This window comes from Bombyx mandarina, chromosome 19 (assembly GCF_030267445.1).
Source record: "Bombyx mandarina strain Sakado chromosome 19, ASM3026744v2".
Taxonomy (NCBI): Eukaryota; Metazoa; Arthropoda; class Insecta; order Lepidoptera; family Bombycidae; genus Bombyx; species Bombyx mandarina.
In genome coordinates this window covers 10,085,317-10,108,788 of record NC_143225.1, presented here as the reverse complement: position 1 = coordinate 10,108,788, position 23,472 = coordinate 10,085,317, and the positions used below count along the sequence as shown (strand labels likewise).

Genomic DNA, 23,472 nt, shown 5'->3' with positions numbered 1-23,472 from the left:
TTTTCTGAATTTTTATTCATTTACTAAGTTCACCTAAGTTTATTGGTTCATTTTTATCACACTAACAATATAGTTAAAATCACTATGACAATGTGTTGTAGCTGATCAGTGTGCAGCGACTTGGCTGCACTCCTTAGTTTATTGCCGTTGTAATAAGATGAGCCGTATACTGGCAAGGTGTTGCGCAGCGCCGGGATGCATGGCGACGTTTGTTGTCGGAGGCCACGACCCACTTCGGGGTCATAGCGCTAGCGCAGTAGTAGTAGTTAGTAATACATCTTAATCGTAGTATCTTAATCTTAGTAGTAGTAATCTTCTGCTTACAACTGCTATAGTTGAACCCGTTGAAGACACAAGTTTGCGCGTTCACTGCGAAGAAGGAGGACCCTCAAAGGATCCCAACAACCTTCCGAGAGTATCGGGATACTCTACGGGATATATTAGGGTCGGCATTTCGAGCGATGTCCAATTTCGGAGTCATTTGGAGGGCAAAGCCAAGTTGGCGTCCAAAATGCTGGGAGTCTTCAACAGAGCGAAGCGATACTTTACGCCTGGACAAAGACTTTTGCTTAGCATTAGCAGCTTATAAAGCACAAGTCCGGCCTCGTGTGGAGTACTGCTCCCACCTCTGGGATGGGGCTCCCAAATACCAGTTACTTACATTTGAGTCCGTACACAAGAGGGCTGTTCGGATTGTCGATAATCGCATTCTCACGGATCGTTTGGGACCTCTGGGTCTGCGGAGGGACATCAGTTCTCTCTGTATTTTGTACCATATGTTCCATGGGGAGTGCTCTGAAGAATTGTTTGAGATGATCCCATCATCTCGTTCTTACCATCGCACTGCACGCCGTCGGAGTAGGATTCATTCATACTACCTGGGATCACTGCGTTTCAGTTTCTTTTTTGCCACGCACTGAGGAGGGGAATGAGCTCCCCTCCGCGGTGTTTCCCGAGCGCTATGACATGTCCTTCTTCAAATGAGGCTTATGGAAAATTCTTATCGGTAAGCAGCGGCTTGGCTCTCCCCCTGGCATTGCTGACGTCCATGGTCGACGGTAACCACTCATCATCGAGTTGGCCGTTTTCTCTGAAGGAGCTCATTGATTGAGGAGATTTATTATATTACTAGCCGTACTCGCCCGCTTCGCTGGGCATTTAAAATTAACTTTATTATTTATTGTCATTATTATTAGGGAGTCCAACACTCACATAAATATTAGCATATCCATTAAGTACATGTATTTTCTACTTGGATACCAAGTTTCAAGTCAATCAATCGGATGCATGGTTCAATAGTTATAACGGAACATCTGTAAAAACCACTGTAGATTTATATATTAGTATAGATGATTAAAATAAAGGATGGATCACAAAACAACCTAATTTTGGAAAATTGATTTAAAAAAGAGATAAACGTGATAAAAGCTGTTTATTTATTATGAAAGTGACTTGAACACTTCATATGACTACACTGAGCCCATTTCTTTGGGCCACGACGACTTCATGTTATCCTATAATACTTAAACACAAGAATAAGTTATCACAATATATTCATTCTGAAAGTAGTATCTTAATGATAAAGGTGCCGTCGTGCATTGTCATCGACAGTTCCGATCGCAACGCTGTTGAGCCCGGACGCGTTTTCCTGAAAAATTGTCGCTGCTGTCGCGATTGTGTGTTTGGTTTGCACGACATCGTCGTTGTCGCTTTGATCGTGACTTTGTTTTGCATTCCAGACGCTCTGTCGCTGGCATCGCGACCTTGAATCAGTAAAACATAATTCGAGTTCGTTAGTTTTGCTATCGAAAATGACAACTCATTTATCATTCACTCATTTCATTTATTAAATTTATTTATCTTATTCGGCGTGCAAAACAGTCTTTTTAAAGACTAAACCCCCACTGCGATCACCGCTTGTTGTGGCACTCACAACCCAGTGGGGCCCCACCTTCCCGAACTCCACCCCAATCCTAGCTGACTGCCGTTCTCACGGCAAAGGCACTCCCCCCCTTGTAGCTGGCACAGCGCAGGGGGTGAACTCCTACTCAGGGGACTCGCCTTTCGGCGAGTTGCTTTAAGTCCCGGGGACGCCCCCCCTGGGCACAACCACCATGGCGGACGACGACCCCGCCATGTTCGTCCTTTTCGTCCGGGAGTTTTGCCCGGACATCATGACTCAATTTAGGGCCCATAAAGCCAAATTAGCATCACAGTCCCGCGCACCGCTCGCCGCCGCCGCGAATATCCCCGACTCGCCAATGTCGCCCCCCACCCCCGCGCCCGCCTCGATAGCGTCCTGCGCGGCATCGAGCTCCGGCTCCGACTCCGAGTCGGAGATGGAGTTCGAGTCGGCCGCCAGCCCCGAACCCGGAACCTCCGATGGGTTCCAAACCGTCACGCGCGGTAAGAAACGCGCCCGCGCCGTGGAACCGTCCGCGGCGCCGAAACAACCCAAGGCCGCGAACGCGTCACGGCCTAAAGTCGTGGTCTCACCCGACTTCCCTCGCCGCGCAACCCCGTCGCCGAAACCCGCGCCCGTCAGCAAAATCGCCGCGCCCCCGCCCGTAATCCTACGTGAAAAATCCGCGTGGAACCGGGTATCCCAGGCCCTTATGGCCAATAAAATTAACTACTCCCAAGCGCGTAATCTCGCGCACGGGATACAAATCAAGGTCGCTACACCGGGCGACCATAGGGCCCTCACTTCATACCTCCGAAAGGAGAGCATAGGTTACCACACCTATGCACTCCAGGAGGACCGCGAGCTCCGCGTAGTAATACGCGAGTACCAAAAGAGCTCGACGTCGAGCTAATTAAGGAAGACCTAATCAGGCAAGCGTACCCGATCGTAAGTGTGCACCGTATGCACAGCGGGCGCGACAAATTCGCGTATAATATGGTTCTCGTCGCGTTGGAACCAACCGCCGAAGGCAAACGAATTGCCTCAAGCCTCCGCACCGTTTGCGGTTTATCAGGGGTCACCGTCGAGGCCGCACACAAAAAAGGCACTCCCGGACAGTGCCATAGGTGCCAACTTTATGGCCACTCCGCGCGCAACTGCCACGCGCGTCCGCGGTGCGTAAAGTGCCTCGGTGACCACGCGACAGCCGACTGTTCGCGGGTCAAAGAGACCGCGACCGAACCGCCGAGCTGTGTGCTCTGCCAGAAGCAGGGCCACATAGCCAACTACCGCGGATGCCCCAAGGCCCCGCGGAAGCGTCTGGCCAACGCGCCATCGAAAACCGTCAGCCCAAAGACTTCGGCGCCTCACGCGCCGAAACCTGCCTTCGTGCCGGCACCGGTGCCCACCGTCTCCGCGTGGGCAAAACCGCTGCCGCTCACGTTGGCAGGAAAACCACCGGCACCCCAGCCCCTGCTCGCGCCGCGCCCCGCCCCCGCGCCCGGTCCCGCGCCTCGCCCCGCCCCCGCGCACTCAAACGACTTTTCGATTATTCGCGACTACATCGCCGCGATAAACATCGATCGCATGCGTTCATTCGCCGACGCCATGCGCAGATCGGTCACGGCCGAAGACCGCCTATACGCGACGTTTGAATACATAGACGTCATCGAGTCCGTCCAGCGTACGCTGGTTTGATTACCGGTAATCAATGGCCAACAACGGTAGGGAATAACCGCGCTCCTTAAAGTTAGCATTTTATAATGCTAACGGACTCGCGCGTCAGCGCGATCAAGTATATGAGTTTCTCCGCGATAATCTCATCGACATCCTTCTGGTGCAGGAGACCTTCCTAAAGCCCTCGCGTCGCGACCCCAAAGTCGCGAATTACGTCATGGTTAGGAATGACAGACTCACCGCCTCCAAAGGCGGGACTGCCATTTACTATAGGCGGGCCCTGCACGTTGTCCCTCTCGATACTCCCTCGCTCTCACATATCGAGGCGTCAGTGTGCCGTATCTCGCTGACGGGACACCAGCCGATCGTCATCGCATCCGTTTATCTCCCCCCTGACAAACCCCTCCTGAGCAGTGACCTCGAGACACTGCTCGGTATGGGGGACGCGGTCATCCTGGCAGGCGATTTAAATTGCCACCACACTAGGTGGAACTGCCATCGCACGAATGTGAACGGTAGGCGTCTCGACGCGTTCATAGACGACCTCACATTCGAAATATTCAACCCCCCGACCCCCACGTGCTATCCGTACAACGCCGCGCGTCGTCCGAGCACAATAGATCTGGCACTGCTGAGGAACGTAACTCTGCGCTTGCGCTCCATCGAGGCAATGTCAGAACTCGACTCAGACCACCGACCTGTCGTCATGCAGCTCGGTCGCCCAGTCAACCGCGAACCAGATACGAGGACCATGGTGGATTGGAAGAAGCTGGGCACGTGCTTAGCTGACACCGCTCCACCAATCCTCCCTTGCGGCCCGGATTCAACTCCATCCCCCGAGGATACCGTCGAATCCATAAACATCTTCACTGATCACGTCTCGACGGCGATCATAAGATCTTCTAAGCAAGTCGATGTGGAGGACTGCTTCCACCGCATCAGACTTTCCCCCGATCTTAGGGACCTCGTAAGAGTTAGAAACGCGGCAATCCGGGCCTACGATCGATATCCCACGGACTCAAACCGGACTCGGATGCGTCGCTTACAGCGGGAGGTCAAATCCCGCTTAAGCGACGCCCGAAACGAAAACTGGGATAGTTATTTAGAAGAGCTCGCGCCCACTCACCAAGCATACTGGCAACTAGCTAGGACCCTCAAGTCCGAAACTATAGCCACTATGCCGCCTCTCGTACGCCCCTCAGGCCAATCACCGGCTTACGATGACGATGACAAGGCAGAGTTGCTGGCCGATGCACTGCAAGAGCAGTGCACCACCAGCACTCAACACGCGGACCCCGAACACACCGAGTTCGTCGACAGGGAGGTCGAGCGCAGAGCTTCCCTGCCGCCCTCGGACGCGTTACCCCCCATTACCACTTCCGAGGTTAAGGAGGCGATCGATAGCCTACAACCACGGAAAGCTCCCGGCTCCGACGGCATCCGCAACCGCGCGCTTAAATTGTTACCAGCCCAACTGATAACGATGTTGGCCACCATATTAAATGCTGCTATGACGAACTGCATCTTTCCCGCGGCGTGGAAAGAAGCGGACGTTATCGGCATACACAAGCCGGGCAAACCGAAGAACGAAACCGCGAGTTACCGCCCCATCAGTCTCCTCCCGGCGATAGGCAAACTATACGAACGGCTCCTTCGTAAACGCCTCTGGGACTTCGTATCCGCGAATAAAATTCTTATAGACGAGCAGTTTGGATTCCGCGCCAGACACTCGTGCGTCCATCAAGTGCACCGCCTCACGGAGCACATATTACTAGGGCTGAACAGGCGGAAACCCATTCCGACAGGAGCCCTCTTCTTCGATATAGCGAAGGCGTTCGACAAAGTCTGGCACAACGGTTTGATATACAAACTGTATAACATGGGAGTGCCAGACAGACTCGTGCTCATCATACGAGACTACTTGTCGAACCGTTCGTTCCGATATCGAGTCGAGGGAACGCGTTCCCGGCCCCGTCACGTCACAGCCGGAGTCCCGCAAGGCTCCGCCCTCTCCCCGTTACTATTTAGTTTGTATATCAATGATATACCCCGGTCTCCGGAGACCCATCTGGCGCTCTTCGCCGATGACACCGCCATCTACTACTCGTGTAGGAAGAAGGCGTTGCTTCATCGACGACTTCAGACCGCAGCTACCACCATGGGACAGTGGTTCCGGAAGTGGCGCATCGAAATCAACCCCACGAAAAGCACAGCGGTGCTCTTCAAAAGGGGTCGCCCTCCGAACACCACGCTGAGCATCCCCCTCCCGACTAGGCGCGTCAATACCCCCGCCCCCGCCGTTCGCCCGATCACGATGTTCGACCAGCCCATACCGTGGGCCCCGAAGGTCAAATATTTAGGCGTCACCCTCGACAGTAGGATGACATTCCGCCCCCACATCAAGATGGTACGCGATCGTGCCGCCTTCATTCTAGGACGTCTCTACCCGATGATATGTAGGCGAAGTAAAATGTCCCTCAGAAATAAGGTGACACTCTACAAAACTTGCATACGCCCCGTCATGACTTATGCAAGTGTAGTGTTCGCTCACGCGGCCCGCATACACTTAAAATCCTTCCAAATCATTCAATCCCGTTTTTGCAGGATAGCCGTCGGAGCCCCGTGGTTCGTCAAGAACGTCGACCTCCATGACGACCTGGACTTAGAGTCCATCAGTAAGTATCTACAGTCGGCGTCCATGCGCCACTTCGATAAAGCGGCACGACACGAGAACCCTCTCATCGTGGCCGCCGGTAACTACATTCCCGATCCTGCGGACAGAATGGAAAGCAGTCGACGTCGCCCAAAACACGTCATCTCGGATCCTCCCGATCCACTAACGGTGCTTTTAGGTACTTCAAGCACCGGTCACCGTTCTCGTCGAACCCGTCGCTTGCGACGAAGGGCTCGACGAGTAAATTAACTCTCAGACACAGCCCACTGAGTTTCTCGCCGGATCTTCTCAGTGGGTCGCGTTTCCGATCCGGTGGTAGACTCTGCGAAGCACGGCTCTTGCTAGGGTTCGTGTTAGCAACATCGTCAGGTTGAGCCCCGTGAGCTCACCTACTAAAGTTAGGGTTACGCTGACATAGCCTCTCAAGGCTATCAGCTTAGGTAGGAAAAAAAAAAAAAAAAAAGTGCATTGTGTACCTTATATATTAGGTGATATTTGTATATAAACATGTAATGAAATATAATAATGTGTAATAAAAGAAATTATGCTACACAATTGTTTATTTAATTCACATAAATACCAATCTTCGGAATTTTTGACAAAACTTATTTAGGAATTTACCTAAATCTTTGTTTTCTATAAATGTGTCTGCTAAGAGCATAGGGCCGATCGACAAGGTTCTGTAGCACCGTGGGTCAGACCTCCAGTTTTAAAATCAATAGTGGGGTCGCTCTTGAAATGGCCTGGAATACTAAATTATAGTGTGCGCGGAAGCAATTAAAATAGGAGGTATGTGTTGCCGTATTATGTGACTAACTGGGAGGTCATATCTGTAGCCGTAGGAAGGGCCTGACTACGTCTACGTTTTTGGAACCTCTGGCTCTGCGGAGGGACTTCGCTTCTCTCTGCATTTTGTACCACATGTTCCATGGGGAGTGCTCTGAGGAATTATTTGAGATGATTCCATCATCTCGTTTTTACTATCGCACCGCCCGCCATCGGAGTAGAGTTCATCCATACTACCTGGAGCCACTGCGTTCATCCACAGTGCGTTTCCAGAGATCTTTTTTGCCACGTACCATCCGGCTTTGGAATGAGCTCTCCTCCACGGTGTTTCCCGAGCGCTATGACTTGTCCTTCTTCAAACGAGGCTTGTGGAGAGTACACAACGGTAGGCAGCGGCTTGGTTCTGCCCCTGGCATTGCTGAAATCCATTTGCGACGGTAACCACTCACCATCAGGTGGGCCGTATGCTCGTCTGCCTACAAGGGCAATAAAAAAAAAACGTCCATATACGTACGTACCATGATAAAATTCCAATTTGCTTAAGCTTCGCTGCTTTCTCATTTATTATAGTATTAACTATATTATTATCATTATCTACTTTATAACTATATACGATTATGTGTAATTTGAATCGTGTAATTAAACGTGAGATTCAGAATTGTTTATTTACGGCACGTTTTTTTTCATTTCGTTGTTTTAATAGGTTGACTGGCTCGCTTTGCTACGGTTGGATCCCCAGTTGAACTTTTGCTATTTGACGTTTGGATGTGGTTGTTCTTGCTAGAAGATGCTAGAATTACACCTACAATAGTAGCATCCGAGACACAGGAAAAAATCTTCGCTTGCGGTCAAATCTTAAAAAAACCTTTACACGCGCTTTACTAGAGATCAAAATGAATATACTCAAGAAGCATGGTTCAAATGGTGATGAAAATTACCAGAAACGTTGGGAGAGTTATCACAACCGTCACATAAATTTCAAAATTCATAATCAATGAAGGCGTTGCCACACTCAGCGACATTATTGTCTCTGAGTGTGCTATTATTATTATTAGCAAGGGAACAGACCACTGGCAAAACTTATAGGTTAGGTATATTGTTTACCTCCTTCTCGAAAAAATAGACCAGTAGTACTTTATAAATGTTTTGTGTAAAAAACCAAAGAAAATTAAAACTTTTCTTATTTGTAGTTCCCGTTTAAAGTTTGAATATTGACTAACTCCGACTACCATAATTTAGTTTAGGGTTACCCCGACTTACAAAGTGAATAAATATTATTAAAAAAAAAAACAAAATAACGCGCTTTTATAGATAATCCAACTAAAAAATAGAAAATAAATTTATTAAAAAAAAGTGTAGGGTGCATGGTTGGTGTCAATAATTATAAATATTTTATTAACAGATATGAGTAGAAGTATTAACATTGTGAATATATCTTAAAAAACCTTTTATACAGTAAATTTATTTTCTATTTTTTAGTTGGGTTTTGTATAAAAGCGTGTTTTTTTGTTTTTTTTTTAATTATTATTTATTTTTCATTTTTTAGCTTAACAATTTAACTAATGTATCGTACTTCATTAGGTAATGTACATACAGGCAAATACTCGTACAAGAGTTTCCAATTTGCTAAGTGAAAAAAAGAAGGCGCTCAAACGAATTTGTTGTTTTGACTGCCGAAAGCATCGATATAAAATATTATTACCACTAGATAACGCCTCACAAACAAAAACCAAACACAAATGAGTCGTCTATTATCAAAGGTGGCAATCTGTGCATTTGGACAAAAAAAAATTATTGATATTTCAATACAGATTGATTTGAATATAATCGTCTCCTTCAAAGAATACGGTTCAAAACCTGCATTAAATAAAGGTTAATACTTAACCTGTTATTTATCTAAGATGTCGTTCAGAAGAGTTTTGTGACTGCCATTGGAATACAAAGTCAATAATTCGTTTTTCTGATTTACCAATAATTATCCACAAGTCACATTGCCGGCTTTGATACTAGTCGACTCAAATATGGCATCGACTAACTAATCTGACTATACCATCAAGTGCAGAAAAACGATGTAAGGGTTTAATAAGTGTAACCTAAACTATGCCTGTTCCCCAAGTAATAAAGTGCAGTTTAGATTGTTTTAACATTCGCTTACGACATTACGCCATGAATGACAGAAAGAGATAGTTTTTACAATAACTTTTCTTCCACCTTATTTTCTTAAAAATAAAGCAAAAATTTACACGCATAGCATTTTACTTACGCCATTTTAAACTTACGATATTAAGACTTTACTGCTCCGAACAGAGTATTACGGAGTCGCACTTTGTACTTTTTGTAAGAATATTTTGAGTAATTTATTTTTTATTATGTTTTTTAATTCATATTCATTCAATTTTTTCAATTTAATTCCTTATGATTAATAACAGATATTGTAAAACTATAGATCATTATACCTGAGTTAGCTATATTGTACCTTGTACATCGGTGGGGAAAATGGATAAGAGCTTTTTAAATCACAACACACAATCCCCATCAAATTGTTTTATTTATTAAATACATGTCAGATTCGGTAAAATGGTCTGCACAAACCACACTGGAGCAATTCGGTTTGAAATAATCGTCGCTTCTTTTTTTTTAATTATTGACCGCCACTTTTCTCTTTGTACATCATTTTGAGGAAATCTGTAAAAATGTAAAACAAATTCCAGTTTACAGATTTCACTTCGCCGTCCGTTGTACAGACGTCTGTTGCATTCGTATCTAGCGATGCACCGGTGTTCAAATCCCGCAGGCGGGTACCAATATTTATAATGAAATACGTATTTAATAAATGTTCACAATTGACTGCCACGGTGAAGGAATAACATCGTGTACTAAAAATCAAACCCGCAAAATAATTTGCGTAATTACAGGTTGTAGGACCTCTTGTGAGTCCGCATGATTAGGTACCACCACCCCACCTATTTCTGCCGTGAAGCAGTAATGCGTCTCGGTTTGAAGGGTGGGGCAGCCGTTGTAACTATACTTGAGACCATAGAAGTTATATCTCAAGGTGAGTGGCGCAAATGCGCAAATGGCAGCGTAAATACGCTGTAGATGTCTAAGGGCTTCAGTATAACCACTTAACACCAGGTGGGCTGTGAGCTCGTCCACCCATCTAAGCAATAAAAAATTATAAAAAAATAAGTAAAATAAAAAATTAGGTGTCTCCACTACACTTGTTCTGAAATAGCCCTATTTCATCCTTGTCTTGCATGTAAACGTTATTATGTGTGCGAAAGAAATAACTGCGAAGCAAAATAATAGGATTTAATTTCTTGAAGTACTAATTTAGCAAGGATAACTGATTTATTTCAAATGTTTATCACTATCTATTAGTAAAAGTTATACAACTTACCAAAAATACTAAATTTCATGTTGTTTTCTCTTTGTAAGCGTGTTTTTTTACAACTTTTTACAGCGCATTTTGGCATCGTTCCACTCGACGGTCGGCGTGACACTGACGGCCAAACAGTGCTTAATATGAATCTAAGCACTGTTTTGTTAGGTTACTTTTGACGTCTTTACGCGGGATCTAGTGGTAACACTATCGATGGCCGAAAGTAAATAACAGGTTTAACTGTTTAAAATCATTGATCATCGATCTTTGATAAGTACGCCAAATTTCGAGTTAATCTGACGTTTTGAAGGGGGACAAAATCATCTTCAATGATTCCTTATACACTAACATATTAGATAATAATATATGTATATACGTATAAAGTTAATAAAAGCGTATTAAAAATTACCGTCTCGTGACGCAAACAGTCAGAGCTCTAACAACAGCCTACTCAGTATTTTCATTTATTTATTGCGTAAACGGGTCATAATATGGTTATTAAAGAACATAGTTTTCACAACCTCGACATATGTGGTCTAATTCTCCATTGTAACATAGCATAACGGCTATCTTATCGGGTATTCGCGATGCAGTTGCTCTTGAGTTGTTAGGTCTCCTTTGGAGGCGCTCGGGCAGCTGTTTATAGCAAATTCCACACTTCCTGACTGAGCCTTTGTTCGCCCATCTGTCCTGGTGAATCTGGAAAGGCCTCGCGGCCTCCAGTAATCTTAAAAAAATTATTAAAAAAAGGCTGTCTTACCATTCAAACCCGAACGCATAACTGCTTTGCAGCTGAAATAGGCAAAGTAGATAGGTGCCGATTTAAAGTACGCTCTACTACAAGAAAATGTCCAGAATACTCCAGTTTATTGGTATAAAAAACATTACATGTATAAATAATGCTATTGTTTATCTAACATTAACAGCAATTAAAAGGATTAAAAAAATTTATGACAGTTCGTTACAAACTATGAATTTGGTAGTCAAGATTGGCGTATTTAGATTATCTTTGTAAGGTTGTTTTGATAATATTTCGTATATAATGCTATGTTTTGTGAGTATAACAGTATAATTTGTCAATCGTAAACCACTTGGTAAGTAATAATTAATATTCCCTTTTTTTCCATTAAATACGCAAAAATATAGACAAAACTTAAATTGGTGACAGGGTGACAAATAAAAAAAAATTTTATTAGTTAAATTAAGTAATATAATACATACAAAATACTTGTGAATTTCAATATCAATAAAACTTTATACATGACAATAATTAGCTGTAGTGTGTTTAAATTATATAAATATTGTTCACAGAAACTATGAAATTCTTCCTGTCCTTCGCTGCCGTGGTGGCCGTTGCTGTCGCCGGCCCTACTAAGGGCCTGGTGAGTCCCGGCGTTGCCGGACCTGCTCCCATCATCGACGACTTTGTACCTATCGCTGTCGAACCTGCCATCATAGATGAGTTCGAGCCCATTTCCGTCGGACCTGCTATCGTCAACGAGTTCGAACCTATCTCCGTTGGGCCTGCCATCGTCGACGAATTCGAACCTATCTCCGTCGGACCTGCTATCGTAAACAACCCTCCTCTCGCTCCCGTTGCTGACAGCACTCCACTCGTGCAAATCATTTTGAACATCAACCAGGCTAGCTCTGCCCCTATTGTCCCCGGACCCGGTGCCGATGCTATTATCCCTGAGCCCGTGATTGTCGTTGACGAAGCCGAAATCGTTGCTGAACCCGTGATCGTTGTCGATGGCCCCGTCCCCAAGCCCGTCCAGGTTGCTGACATTACTCCCGTTGTTCCCAAGCCAGTGATCGTCGCGTCTCCCATCATTCCCGCACCCGCTGTCACTCTTCCTGAGACCCTCAACTGAATATCGATCAATTTCGACATGTCCACCATGACCGCTCTCGAGCGCTCGTAATCGGAATATTAACTATTTTATTAAATGAAAATTATGGTATGTCAATAAAATAGTTAGAATAAATTGCATGATGAGAATTTTCTGAATTTTTATTCATTTACTAAGTTCACCTAAGTTTATTGGTTCATTTTTATCACACTAACAATATAGTTAAAATCACTATGACAATGTGTTGTAGCTGATCAGTGTGCAGCGACTTGGCTGCACTCCTTAGTTTATTGCCGTTGTAATAAGATGAGCCGTATACTGGCAAGGTGTTGCGCAGCGCCGGGATGCATGGCAACGTTTGTTGTCGGAGGCCACGACCCACTTCGGGGTCATAGCGCTAGCGCAGTAGTAGTAGTTAGTAATACATCTTAATCGTAGTATCTTAATCTTAGTAGTAGTAATCTTCTGCTTACAACGGCTATAGATAATGTTTTAAAATTTCGTGACTATCTGCACTACACACACCTATGAGATAGACCGAAGACTACGGATTGAACGTTAGGAACAAACATTTTTTTACTGAGCAATATGTTCTCAGTTTTAAAAAAAAATTGTCGATAGCGTGTGCCCTCGGAATTAGAAAGGTAGGGTAGACAGATTTATCGACTTTAGCTCTAAATTGTGGTAAGAAAATGGTGTAAAGAATAATAAATACGCAACTCCTGAAGTAGTATCTTTAGGATCGCCAGTTGATCAGTGACCCATAGTACGGTTTCCATCATGGTCGCTCAGCTGGCGATCTTCTTGTATACTTTACTCATAAGTGGGCTGGAGTCTTGGAGAGCAGGAGCGAGGCTCTCGCTGTAAGCCTTGATCTCGCGAAGGCCTTCGACAGAGTCTGGTATAGGGCACGTCTGTCTAAATTATTATTTTACACAATCCCCGAGGGACTCTGCAAGTGGATCGCCAGCTATTTGGATGGGCGGAGCATCACTGTAGTTGTAGAAGGCTGCTGCTCTTATACCATGACCATTAGCGCTGCCGTTCCATAAGGCTTTGTGCTGTCCTCCAAGCTTTTCATCGTGTATATCAATGACATTCTATCTATTGATGGCATGCATTGCTATGCGGATGATAGCACGGGGGATGCGCGATATATGGGTCATCAGAATCTCTTTCAGAGCGTGGTGCAGCTGAGACGATCAAAACTTGTGTCCGAAGTGGAGATCTCTCTGAGGTGAGTCTCCAAGTGGGGTGAATTGAACTTGGTTCAATTCAACCCGTTGAAGACACAAGTTTGCGCGTTCACTGCGAAGAAGGAGGACCCTCAAAGGATCCCAACAACCTTCCGAGAGTATCGGGATACTCTACGGGATATATTAGGGTCGGCATTTCGAGCGATGTCCAATTTCGGAGTCATTTGGAGGGCAAAGCCAAGTTGGCGTCCAAAATGCTGGGAGTCTTCAACAGAGCGAAGCGATACTTTACGCCTGGACAAAGACTTTTGCTTAGCATTAGCAGCTTATAAAGCACAAGTCCGGCCTCGTGAGGAGTACTGCTCCCACCTCTGGGATGGGGCTCCCAAATACCAGCTACTTACATTTGAGTCCGTACACAAGAGGGCTGTTCGGATTGTCGATAATCGCATTCTCACGGATCGTTTGGGACCTCTGGGTCTGCGGAGGGACATCAATTCTCTCTGTATTTTGTACCATATGTTCCATAGGGAGTGCTCTGAGGAATTGTTTGAGATGATCCCATCATCTCGTTCTTACCATCGCACTGCACGCCGTCGGAGTAGGATTCATTCATACTACCTGGGGTCACTGCGTTTCAGTTTCTTTTTTGCCACGCACTGAGGAGGGGAATGAGCTCCCCTCCGCGGTGTTTCCCGAGCGCTATGACATGTCCTTCTTCAAATGAGGCTTATGGAAAATTCTTATCGGTAAGCAGCGGCTTGGCTCTCCCCCTGGCATTGCTGACGTCCATGGTCGACGGTAACCACTCATCATCGAGTTGGCCGTTTTCTCTGAAGGAGCTCATTGATTGAGGAGATTTATTATATTACTAGCCGTACTCGCCCGCTTCGCTGGGCATTTAAAATTAACTTTATTATTTATTGTCATTATTATTAGGGAGTCCAACACTCACATAAATATTAGCATATCCATTAAGTACATGTATTTTCTACTTGGATACCAAGTTTCAAGTCAATCAATCGGATGCATGGTTCAATAGTTATAACGGAACATCCGTAAAAACCACTGTAGATTTATATATTAGTATAGATGAATAAAATAAAGGATGGATCACAAAACAACTTAATTTTGAAAAATTGATTTAAAAAAGAGATAAACGTGATAAAAGCTGTTTATTTATTATGAAAGTGACTTGAACACTTAACTTCGACTTCACGACTTCGACGACTGAAGTTGTCCTATATGTCCTATATGAATGTTATCCTATAATACTTAAACACAAGAATAAGTTATCACAATATATTCATTCTGAAAGTAGTATCTTAATGATAAAGGTGCCGTCATGCATTGTGTACCTTATAACTAGTCAGGTCTTAAGTATTGTCACACAGTAAAAACTTTTCTTTTAGAATGCTGGCCACAAAAAAGTTTATTGAATTCGAATTTCGAATTGTTCATGAAAATAAAAATGTATACTTTTAGAATTTTACTCACTTTTAAATATGGAGTGGACGCTTAAAGAAGACCGTGTTGCAGTTATTGCGTTGCATCGTTGCGGTTACGCGCCTATTCAAATTTTTAACATACTGAAAAATTTGAATATAACCTGTTGGCGAGGAAGAGGAGGCAAGCAGTGGTGTACAAACGAAATGAATATTTTATTTTTCGTTCCAAAGTATATTTGAAATAACGGCAGTCACAATAAACAGGTACATAGGTGTTGTGCGTAAGGTTGCTGCGAGAGAAGTGTCGGTGCGGTTGCAGTAGTGCTCGTTGACCGATTTCTTTTTTTGGTAGTTTTTGTGCGCATAGACATGCCCCCGGCCTTGGAAGCTGACAGACTGCAGGGTCGCTTTCAATGTTAATCATACTTCAACTGGAAGCGGACATATCTTGGAAAATGCCCTCTTAATGGTTCCTGTGGCAGTGCGGATTTCGGCAACTCTTGACACGCCATCTTGGCCAGGTAGGACCGATGTGATTCAGCCAAGAGTCCACTTGAGTGGCGGAGAGTTAGTGTCTTTGATTACCACTAACGTATTCAGTTTCAGGTCTGAGTGGTTGGACTTCCATTTTGTTCTGGTCTGCATCTCGCTCACGTACTCCTTGGACCAGCGGTTCCAAAAATGTTGGCGTATTTGTTCGACTCGCTGGTACCGGGTCAGGCTGGACAGTTGTCTCTCTTGCAGATCAGCGCAAACAGGTGCAGTCAGCGGACGACCAACTAGAAAATGAGCGGGACAAAGAGGGGAGAGGTCGTGTGGATGTGAGGAAAGAGGGGTGAGAGGTCGGGAGTTCATTACAGCCTCTATCTGAGCCAGTGACGTACTCAACTCTTCAAAGGTTAAATGCGCATTACCTAACCCACGCCGGAGGTGATATTTACAGCTCTTTACTCCGGCTTCCCATAATCCACCAAAATGAGGCGCGTAAGGGGGAATAAATTTAAAAGTAATATTTTGACTAGTGGCATAATCAACAATATCTCTTGAACAGTTTGATAAAAATTTTGTAAATTCGTTCATGAGTCCTACAAAGCATTTTCCATTATCAGAATAAATTATTGAAGGTTTTGAACGCCTAGAGATAAATCTTTTTAATGCTAGACAGTAAGCATCCGTAGTGAGATCGCTAACCAGCTCCAAGTGCACAGCGCGAGTGGTAAAACATACAAATAAACAAATGTAAGCTTTGACAGTTTTAGCCCCTTTGCCTTTTCTATTCAATATGAGCACTGGACCGGCGTAGTCTACACCACAGTGTATGAACGGATAGCCTGGATGCAACCGTTCGGGAGGTAAATCGCCCATGATAGGTTGTGGCGTTTTACCTCGCAATCGTGCACACAACACACAGTCGTGGAATACCTTCCGGGCTAAGTTACGTCCCCCTAGTGGCCACCAATTTTCTCTCAATGTGTAAAGCAATAACTGTGGTGCAGGGTGTAGAAGTTTGTTATGTTCACAACGAAAAAGTATGACGGTAAAATGATGTTTGCATGAAATTAAAATTGGATATTTTTTATTGTAATTGAATTCTAATGAATTATTGAGCCGACCCCCAACTCGAATAATTTGATTTTCATCCATAAATAAATTTAAATTTGACAATTTATGTTTACTAGGTAACGCTTGGTTATTAGTCAAGAAATCGTAAACATCGCTAAATGATTCTTGTTGAACTAAGTGAATTAAAAAATTGAATGATTCTTGAAATTCATTTGCACTCACGGGCCCTGTCCGTGAGTCATTCGCATGGTTTATTGTTATTAGAAATGACGTATGAACGAGTATTTTTAACTTCAGGTAGTACTTCAGGTTCTGTGACAGGGATGTCAGAGCTATTATTGTTGTAAGTTAGATCGAGATCACGGAGGAACTCTGGGCCCTCCCACCACAGCTTAGAAATACTTAGCGAATCTAACGCTAATCCTCGTGAAACGAGGTCCGCTGGGTTATCCTTGCTACAAACATGGCGCCACGGGTATTCCTTCGTGAGCTCGCGTATCTCCACAGTCCTATTCTGAACAAAGGTTTTTAACAAACTTGGTGTCATACGAAGCCACCCTAGGACAATTGTGGAGTCTGTCCAAAAATATACCTGATGAAAAGTACAACGCAGTGATTGTGCAATTTTATTATATAATTTAGCACTCAATAAAGCCCCACATAGTTCCAATCAGGGAATACTGACTGGTTTGATAGGTGCTACTTTACCCTTTGAACACAAAAGTTCAACACTAATCGTAAAGTCTGTATGTATAGTTCGAATGTATGCGCAAGCGCCGTAGCCCAACTGCGAGGCATCGCTAAATATGTGTAGTTCTAAGTAGCTAGGGTTGGAGCCAATAACGAGTCGCGGCACTCGTAAAGTGTTCAGAATCGAAAGCGATTTTTCGAATTGGTTCCAAGACGTTAATATGTCGCTGGGAACGGGTTCATCCCAGTCTAGTTTGTGTAACCACAATTTTTGTAATAATATTTTCCCCATCATTATAAAAGGACTAAGTAGACCAAGTGGATCAAATATTTGAGAGACACCAGAAAGTATAAAATGCTTAGTAATTTGTTTATTATTCTTTTTGAACTGAGTATGATAGTACAGTACATCGGTGAAATTATTCCAACCTAGGCCTAGTGTACGACAGTTAACGTTTTCACCCAATGATAGATCCATGTTATTTTGATTTATGTTAATATTATTTAAGTTGCAGTCATTCGCATTAAAGTTGAATGTCCACTTGCGCAGTGGAAAACAACCAGATTCTAGGACTTTCTTTGTTTCGTGACACAAACGTAAAATATGTTCTATGGAATCGGACCCTGTGATCATGTCATCAACATAAAAATCATTATTTATGATCCATTGAACAGTTGAGGTGCTGTGATTACGAAGAACGCCGTGATGAGGCATGATATAATGTGGTGTACCGTATAAGTCTACACGAGTCATGTGCCCTAGACTGCAATACTCGTTCATGAAATCCGTGTACATTTTTTTAAATAAAGGGTTGCGCTGTAATCGTTTTTCAAGTGATAAAAATTGTTGTTTAGCTATCGTGTATGTATCACCTAAAATGTCTGGAGAACGTTTGAGAGGTACTTTGACGCAAAATCTACCATCAGCTGTTCGCATCGTATTTTTGATGAAATGCTCTTCGCATGCAATCTCATCATCGCTTAATAAATTAGCCTTTGGTAGCTCCTCAAGTTCCCAAAACATTCTTAATTGATTGTCGATAGCTTGTGTAAAATTGCAATGAATTAAATTGTCGCATTTTGAATTATTAGAGTGCACAAGTCCCGAAATAATCCACCCTAACTTTGTATTTTGAAGGAAAGGTCCATTTTGCAAGCGCATCCTTCCTTCACTTAACAAGTCCCAAAACATGTCCGCACCGATTAAAATATCTATTTGTTGACTTTCATTAAAGTGCGCATCGGCTAGCTGAATGTTGTTAGGTAATCGTAAAAGTTCGCTTTGTATAGAAACGGGTGGCAACGAAGAAGTTATCTCGGGCAGCACGAAACATTGTAAGCGTGTAATAAAAGTGCCAGCTATCGCTTTTATTTCAACTTCACATGATTGCGCACTGTGAGTTATAGAATTTCCGACACCTTTAATGTGAGTAGTGGACTGTATGGTAGGAATACTAAGTAAATCGCATAATCGCTTTGTGATGAAACATCGCTCGCTTCCACAATCGAGCAGAGCGCGCGTGATGTGACGTTTACCTAGCTTCTGCCTTACCTAGTTGCTGCGTCGACAATTTGTAGTCACGTACGCCACTGGTTGCTAATTGCGAAATCGCGAATTAGCAAAATGAATGTAACTAGGGTACGTAACACACATGTAAAAGTAATAAATGTTATTTGCCATAGAATTTTTTTTGTTTTCCTTTGTAACCGTATTTATGGCCAGACTAGGTATAAAAATGAATTGCTGTTCGTTAGTCTCGCTAAAACTCCAGAACGGCTGAACCGATTTGGCTAATTTTGGTCTTGAATTATTTGTGAAAGTCCAGAGAAGGTTTAAAAGGTAGATACATATGAAAATGCTCGGAATTAAATAAAAATAACAATTTTGTTTTTCCTTTGATGTGTCCCCCGTCGGACGGATTCCTTTTGTTTGTTTTAAGTTTATTTTATACAAAGGTTTAGGCACTACGAAGTCTGCCGGGTCAGCTAGTCATCCATAAATAGAAGAATTATCTTTCAATTAGTATGATTACGTGAAAGTAATTGGATAATAACCCTACTTGTTATCTACCCCACAAGAAGATCAACCTGCGATAAGCGAAATTACGACTACTTAATTTTTATTACGTTGATTTGAAGCATTCTCTATGGAGAGGGATTTTTCGCACTATTTTACCGTAGGCTGATTGCAATTTTCCTTTTCTAAACTTTACTGAATGATCAGTTTACTTTCATAGCCTTGAGATAAATGATATCACGTTTAGTATTCAAATTATCTAGAATTAGACTTTTAAATATCAGCTTCATGTCACCACGAAAACTGTAAGTGTATGTGAAGCATCGAATGAAGAGATCTAAGCATAAAAGGGTACAAGATTGTACCGATTATCATTCTTTTATCAATGAGCTTTATTATGGGCTGTTATTTTTATATCGCCGTGGTATAGTTGTGATATTGTAGTTCCCTAATGCAAAGTAGATTCTTACCTACATACATACATATGTTACGCAGTCCATGGACCGCTCGTTAAACAAATTTATCCATCCTCAAAGAGCTCCACATAACAACTAGGCTGTCTACAATCTGTTGTCTACTAATATGGACACATTGCTCCCAGAAACCCTGAGAACCCCGAAAAGCTGATGATAGTAGGTCATATTGACGGGAAAAGACTACGTAGTCGATCACCTGCCCGTTGGTAAATATTGATAAGATCACTTACCAGCATGCCTATGCCTAAAGCACTCAGGACTGCTGAAGACAGAGACACGTGGAAAGGAATTGTGCAACGGATTATGGGAAACAGTCATCAAATTAGACATGAAGACATTTAGAAGTCGTCGTGGTCTAAATGATAGGACGTCCGGTGCATTCGTGTTGCACCGGACGCATGCGCATTTACGTTGTAGATGTCTGTGGGCTCCAGTAACCACTTAACACCAGGTGGGCCGTGAGCTCGTCCACCCATTAAAGCAATAAAAAAAAAGACTTTCAGAAATGAAGATGCTGACTCAGAAGAATATGAACGCAAAATCAAGACTCTGCAGGTTTTTTACTTGAAAACAAACGGCTGAATCATAATCCGGATGATGTTATTCACAACTTGTATATTTATGAGATACGCTTCAGAATTTCAATGTTCGTCCTCAAATTGTTACGACGAATTCGAAGCGGCTTATTTTCTCCAGCATTTAGATCTCGAGATTACAAGGCAAATCACGTCTTGAATGAAGTGGATACGACCACTGTTTCCGTTCCGTCATGGCATGGACTTACCACTCTCTCCGTCCTAGACTTAGCGCCTGGCATGGACTTAGTGTTCTTGGATAGTCAAGAAATAACTTTATTAATACATGCTGCAAGGATAAACGATTACTGGACTGTATTATCCAGATTCAATCTACAGGGTCTGCAAAAACTTCGAGAAAACTATTGTTGTGCGTGTGGCTTTATCACGATTACGCTGTAACTCTTCAATCTGAAGTTTAGATGAAAGGCAATCTCTTCAGCGCTGAATTCAAAATCCTTGATCACGTATCTTGTCCTTAAAACTACTTCTATAGTCATTGTAAATTATTCCTAAAATCAGATTAGCAAAATCTGATAATGTAGACACAGATACGGTAGCGGAGATGAGTTTCCTGACAGAAAGTATTTAATTGGATTATTGAAAATAACCGTCCTCCTTTAACAAATAACTCATTCACGTAGATATTTGCGAAGAGGTTTTTAGTGAAAAGGCCACCCATTCCTAGACCAACTTATATTGTTTTTATTTATTTGAGGTAGCGTTGCCTGCCGGGTTCAATTGTAATCCTAACCATGCATGCAAAAAACAAAAATTTGCAAAATCAGTCAAATTACTTAGAATGAGTTCAGGGACAAATACCAATGCACGTACCAATAAAATACATTTAAAGATATATTGCGTTAGAATAAGATGATGTACAAAATTAATACGTAAAAAATAGTTATTCCAAGAAGTTTTTAATTAAATTCACCAATATAAGTCTTCAATATTGTCACGTTTTGTGAAACACGTTTTATCTTTACCCAAACCATTTATTGCCCTCATTGCAATTATACCCCAGCAGCGGACAATAATCCTTTTTAGCCGTGCGGAGATTACATCACACAAAAGAGCTTATCGATGCGTATTTTAGTGTCTTTGTATGATAATACATTCCTATAAAATGGGGATACCTAGCCGGAATGATTCACTTTGTTCTACTAAACAAACAGGTATGGAAAATAATTTTATAAATTTGTGAAATTGTTTTAAATGTTTTTTTTTTTTAATACAACTTATTTATTTATTATTGTTGCTATGGGTTCCAAATGGTAAGTACTGTTCAACCTCTGTTGTACTCTTGAGGACAATCAGGATTGCGGTACCATATGTGCGGGCGTGGATAAAATGATTACAAGTGCCTTCGAAATTATTTTTCTTCCGAATATTTTCCTTAAATAGAGCGTTTTAATTTTATACAGTAATTTACAGCGAGGGCCGAAAAATGTATGTGAGATTATTCGTTTAATCCCCTACCTATTCTCTGGTAGCCTGAGGAGCTATTCCAGCTACGTTGTCGTGGGTAATCTCATGGGGCTCGACTTGAAAAAAGTGCTAGCACTGGCTCTAGCAAAAATCATGCTTCGCAGAATCTACCACCCGATAGAAATCGCGATCTACTTTGAAGGTTCGACGAGAAACTCAGTGGGTTATTATTATCTACGGGCTAGTTCGCTCGTCGAGCTCTTCGCCGAACGTGAATTCTTATTCATTAACAAGTTCATTTTTTATTTTTTAGAAACAAATATGAAATTCCTGATCACCGTAGCCGCTGTGTTCGCCGTAGCTGCCGCCGTGCCGGCCAAACGTGGACACTATGAGAGCCCAGATGTCGGTCCTGCCCTAGTCGAAGCTCCCATCGTCCCATCCCCAGTCCACGTCGGACCCCTCGTTCCTGGTCAACTTACCCCTCTCGTCCACATTCTTATTAACATCAACGATGCTGCCAGCGCTACCCCCGTTGAAAGCGTCGTACCTGAACAATCAAATGTTGAAGAAAAGCCTGCTGTTTCTCCCGTGATCATTGCTGATCCTGCCATCATAGTACCTAGCCCGGTAATTGTTGCCGAGGGACCTAGTGTAGCCCCTGTGATCGTGGCTGACCCCGCCATTGTGGCCCCTAGCCCAGTGCTCGTTGGTGACGTGTCCCTGGTGTCCCCCGTGGTCGTGGCTGACCCTGCCATTGTGGCCCCTAGCCCAGTGCTCGTCGGTGACGTGTCCATCGTGTCCCCCGTGGTCGTGGCTGACCCCGCCATTGTGGCCCCTAGCCCAGTGCTCGTCGGTGACGTGTCCATCGTGTCCCCCGTGGTCGTGGCTGACCCCGCCGTTGTTGCCCCTAAGCCTGTCATCATCAGTCCCGTCGAGCCAGTCGGAGTGGAACCAGTTATCGTTGCTAATCATTTCTAAAATATAAAAAAAATAACCGAATGACATCTTCCACATGTAGATTTTACATGGAAATGTAATTTACAAGATTTACAAGTGTCATTAATAATTGTTATTAATCATTAAATGTGTTAAATAAATATCAATATATTTATGAGTATCGTTTACTAATTAATCCTTCTTTTCAAAAACAAAACTTTAGTGCCATACGGATTTACACCATTAAAGTATATGTGTATGTATAGTGTGTAAAAGTAGAAAATCAAGAGAAATGTATTTATTTCTTGGAAAAACAAGCAATACAAAGAAACTTTGTATTGTTCGGAATAAACGAAAAAGAGACATCGTACTCAAACTTGGAAAATATTTTAGTTAAATTTACGAAAAAATACTTTGAGTTAAATATAGAACGAAGAGACATCTATACTAATATTATAAAGAGGAAAGATTTGTTTGTTTGTTTCGAATAGGCTCCGAAACTACTGGACCGATTTGAAAAATTCTTTTTCCATTAGAAGCAGACATTGTCCCTGATGAACATAGGCTACTTTTTTAATTTTTTTTTTTTTTTTTTGTTTCATGTGTGTTTTAATGTTTCCGAAGCGAAGCGAGGGCGGGTCGCTAGTACAAGAAATAAAGAGAATTGAAAAAAAAGGAGAAAGACCAATTCTCGTCACTTTTTTAATCTAGGATTGAAAAACGAAATATGTAAACAAAAAAATTCACTAAAAGACACAACGTACTACACAAAGGAAAATTACCCACGGGACATATTAAATAAAAGAAAATAATTACAAAAGGAACTAAAGAATGAAAGAGAAAAAGGAAACACTGCCATAATAAA

At 43.0% G+C, this 23,472-nt stretch overlaps 2 protein-coding genes across 3 annotated transcripts; both read left to right on the top strand.

The window, feature by feature from the left end:
* The first annotated feature begins 11,505 nt into the window (after positions 1–11,505).
* Positions 11,506–12,424, top strand: LOC149500872 (uncharacterized). Its single transcript, XM_089735369.1, has 2 exons — positions 11,506–11,516; positions 11,734–12,424. The coding sequence occupies exon 2, from the start codon at positions 11,739–11,741 to the stop codon at positions 12,294–12,296; it is 558 nt and encodes a 185-aa protein (XP_089591495.1). The 5' UTR covers positions 11,506–11,516; positions 11,734–11,738; the 3' UTR covers positions 12,297–12,424.
* Positions 12,425–21,281: 8,857 nt separating this feature from the next.
* LOC114252186 (uncharacterized) lies at positions 21,282–22,782 on the top strand. 2 transcript variants are annotated; one of them, XM_028186691.2, is made up of 2 exons: positions 21,282–21,415; positions 21,982–22,782. In XM_028186691.2, exons 1-2 carry the CDS (start codon positions 21,346–21,348, stop codon positions 22,647–22,649), a joined length of 738 nt encoding a protein of 245 aa, XP_028042492.2. In that variant the 5' UTR covers positions 21,282–21,345; the 3' UTR covers positions 22,650–22,782. The 2 variants fall into 2 exon arrangements, with proteins under 2 accessions (XP_028042492.2, XP_089591488.1); XM_089735362.1 differs by lacking the exon at positions 21,282–21,415 and adding an exon at positions 21,759–21,870.
* The last annotated feature ends 690 nt before the right edge of the window (positions 22,783–23,472 follow it).